We start from the raw sequence: 2,500 nt of genomic DNA on the forward strand, positions 1-2,500 counted from the left end.
TGTTTTCAGGGTCCAGGCACTGTTTTCCCCTTACCGGATATCGTCTGCCATCAGACTGGTTGCACTGCATGGAGAGTGCCGCACCCTCGTACAGTGACTTCAGCAGATGCACGTTCAGGGGAGACCACGCGATTGATTCGTAGTTTTCTGTGGGAGTGCTCCTCCTGGATGTCGGTTGGTCTTCCATGCTATAAAAATAAAAGGGGGGAAAATCATGTGCACTGTGTGTGTCGTGTTAACTTTGACAGCCAGACAAATTATAAAGTACAGACTCCATCCAGTCTCACATATGGACAGCTATTTATCTTTTTCTGTCTTTATTTTGGTTTTTCTGAATTTCTTCCCCCCCCCCCCCCCCAATGTTGAGCTACTGGTTTGTTAGAGCATAGACCATTTATCCTGGACCGCCATCTAGCTCTCTCTCCGCTCTTTCTCTCTATTACGAGGTAGCGGCCCCTCGCATTTAGGAACGAAGAGAGGTACAGAAAAGCGTGCTATCCTTCTCAGCGCAACTACCCCGCTCTTCTTGGCCTTTCAGAAATCAGGGGGATGTCATATCCGTTGTCGATTGTAAACATAGACGAAGTTGCCGAGGTAAGTTCTGAAAATGCTAAAATAAACTCAGCTAAAGTGCATATGGAACATGTTTTTCGATGGGTTTTGTTAAGTTTAGTTTGGAGTTTTGGAAAATCCAGTTCATTGTCACCTCCCACTGTCACAAATAACTGGAGCGTGCTTTCTTTTCACTGTCTTTCAAACCGGACGCCAAGCGCCCCTGTGAAAGTCGAGCGTCGTGGAATGAAAATTTAAAAAACGATCAAATTTACTTTATAAATTATTGTATCTTGATAACAAAAATGACCATAGGAAAATTTAAGTATGGGAAGAAGTTAGACTTACGTATTTTATTGGAATTAGAGTTAAACATTAGACAGAAATTTATATTTTGTATACTGTTCAAAAAAAGAAACGCATAGTTGCTACTTGCCAAATTTGTTTTATTTTTCGAAAAAATTAACAGAAAATCCAATATTTAGATTATTTGTTTGAAATTTGGTATGGACACAGTTGAATGCACACACAGTTCATTTGCATCTTCAAATCAATCAGTCAATCAATACGATTGGGTGCCGAGGCTGTCAAGTCAGTAGGGGGTGTGACTGCCTTGAGCAGCAACAACTGCCCGGCACCTTCTGGGCATGGACTGGATCAGATGCTGGATATCTTGCTGTGGGATGGTGTCCCACTCCTCCTGAAGTGCCTGCAATAGATCGCGGTGATTTGCCGGCGCTTCTTCTCGCCTGCGCACACGTCTGTCCAATTCATCCCAGAGGTGTTCTATCGGGTTCATGTCTGGCGACATGGATGGCCAGGGAAGCACCTGGACATGGTGGTCGGTGAGGAACTGGGTGGTGAGTCGTGCTGTGTGCGGGCGAGCGTTGTCCTGCTGGAATATGGCATCCTGGTCAGCCAGAAGAGGAAGGGCGTGTGGGCGCAGAATTTCCTCCACGTATCGCTGGGCAGTTATGCGCCCTTGGACGTGCACCAGGGTGCTCCTTCCAGCGGTATTGATCGCCCCCCACACCATGACGCCTCCACCACCATGAACGGGTGCCTCATCCACACAGTTGGGCGCGTAACGTTCGTTTACTCTCCGGTAGACCCTCCTCCGACCATCATGTCGCCGGAGCAGGAAGTAGGACTCGTCGCTGAACCACACGTGTCTCCAGTGATTCCAGACGGTCCAGCGAAGGTGCTGGTTGCCCCACTGCACTCGGTTCTGGCGATGGCGGCGGGTGAGGACAGCTCCTCTGTGAGGTCTGCGAGCTCTCAAACCAGCTTCATGCAGGCGGTTCCGCACGGTCTGGTCCGATAATCGGTGTGGCCCGGGGAGAGCCTGGACAGAAGATGAGGCCGACAGGAAACGATTCCGGAAGTGGCGGAGCCGTATGAAGCGGTCGTGAGCAGCAGTTGTCGCCCTTGGTCTTCCCGCTCGTGGCAAGTCAGCAACGGAGCCAGTGGCTTGAAACCTGACCCACAGTCTACTGATGGTGCTCTGGGACACGTGGAAGTGCCTGGCGATTGCACTTTCACTTTGGCCTGCTTGTAAACGACCCAATGCAATTTGGCGGTCTTCTCTGCTCAATCGGGCCATCTTTCGTCGCTGAATTGTCGTCTGATTTCTTTGTGGCGAACAATCCGCTTTTATGGGTTTTGGAAGACATGGTGAGAGCTCAATATTCCCCGAGTTTCACGAGATTACACTGAAGCATGACGAGTGGTCAAGCCAAATGAGCAATTTTGACATTGTAGCCACTGATAACGCATGCGTCACGTGCAGAGCTCACTTGTGGCAATGGACGAAAGGTCGACGACCAGATAAACATTTTCTGCAGTTTGGTGGATATCCTTGTAGCCATATAACTAAATTAACCAAATATTACAAGCTATGCGTTTCTTTTTTTGAACAGTATATAATATAAAGTTGATTATGTTATAC

At 48.2% G+C, this 2,500-nt stretch overlaps 1 protein-coding gene across 1 annotated transcript in view; it reads right to left on the reverse strand.

The window, feature by feature from the left end:
* The window catches only part of LOC138948712 (dopamine beta-hydroxylase-like), a 22,720-nt gene that overhangs the window by 2,994 nt on the left and 17,226 nt on the right, over positions 1-2,500 (reverse strand). The window contains exon 12 of the mRNA XM_070320317.1: positions 35-188. Within this exon, the coding sequence (XP_070176418.1) occupies positions 35-188 (154 nt within the window). The remainder of the gene's footprint in view (positions 1-34; positions 189-2,500) is intronic.

This window comes from Littorina saxatilis, linkage group LG15 (genome assembly GCF_037325665.1).
Source record: "Littorina saxatilis isolate snail1 linkage group LG15, US_GU_Lsax_2.0, whole genome shotgun sequence".
Taxonomy (NCBI): domain Eukaryota; kingdom Metazoa; phylum Mollusca; class Gastropoda; order Littorinimorpha; family Littorinidae; genus Littorina; species Littorina saxatilis.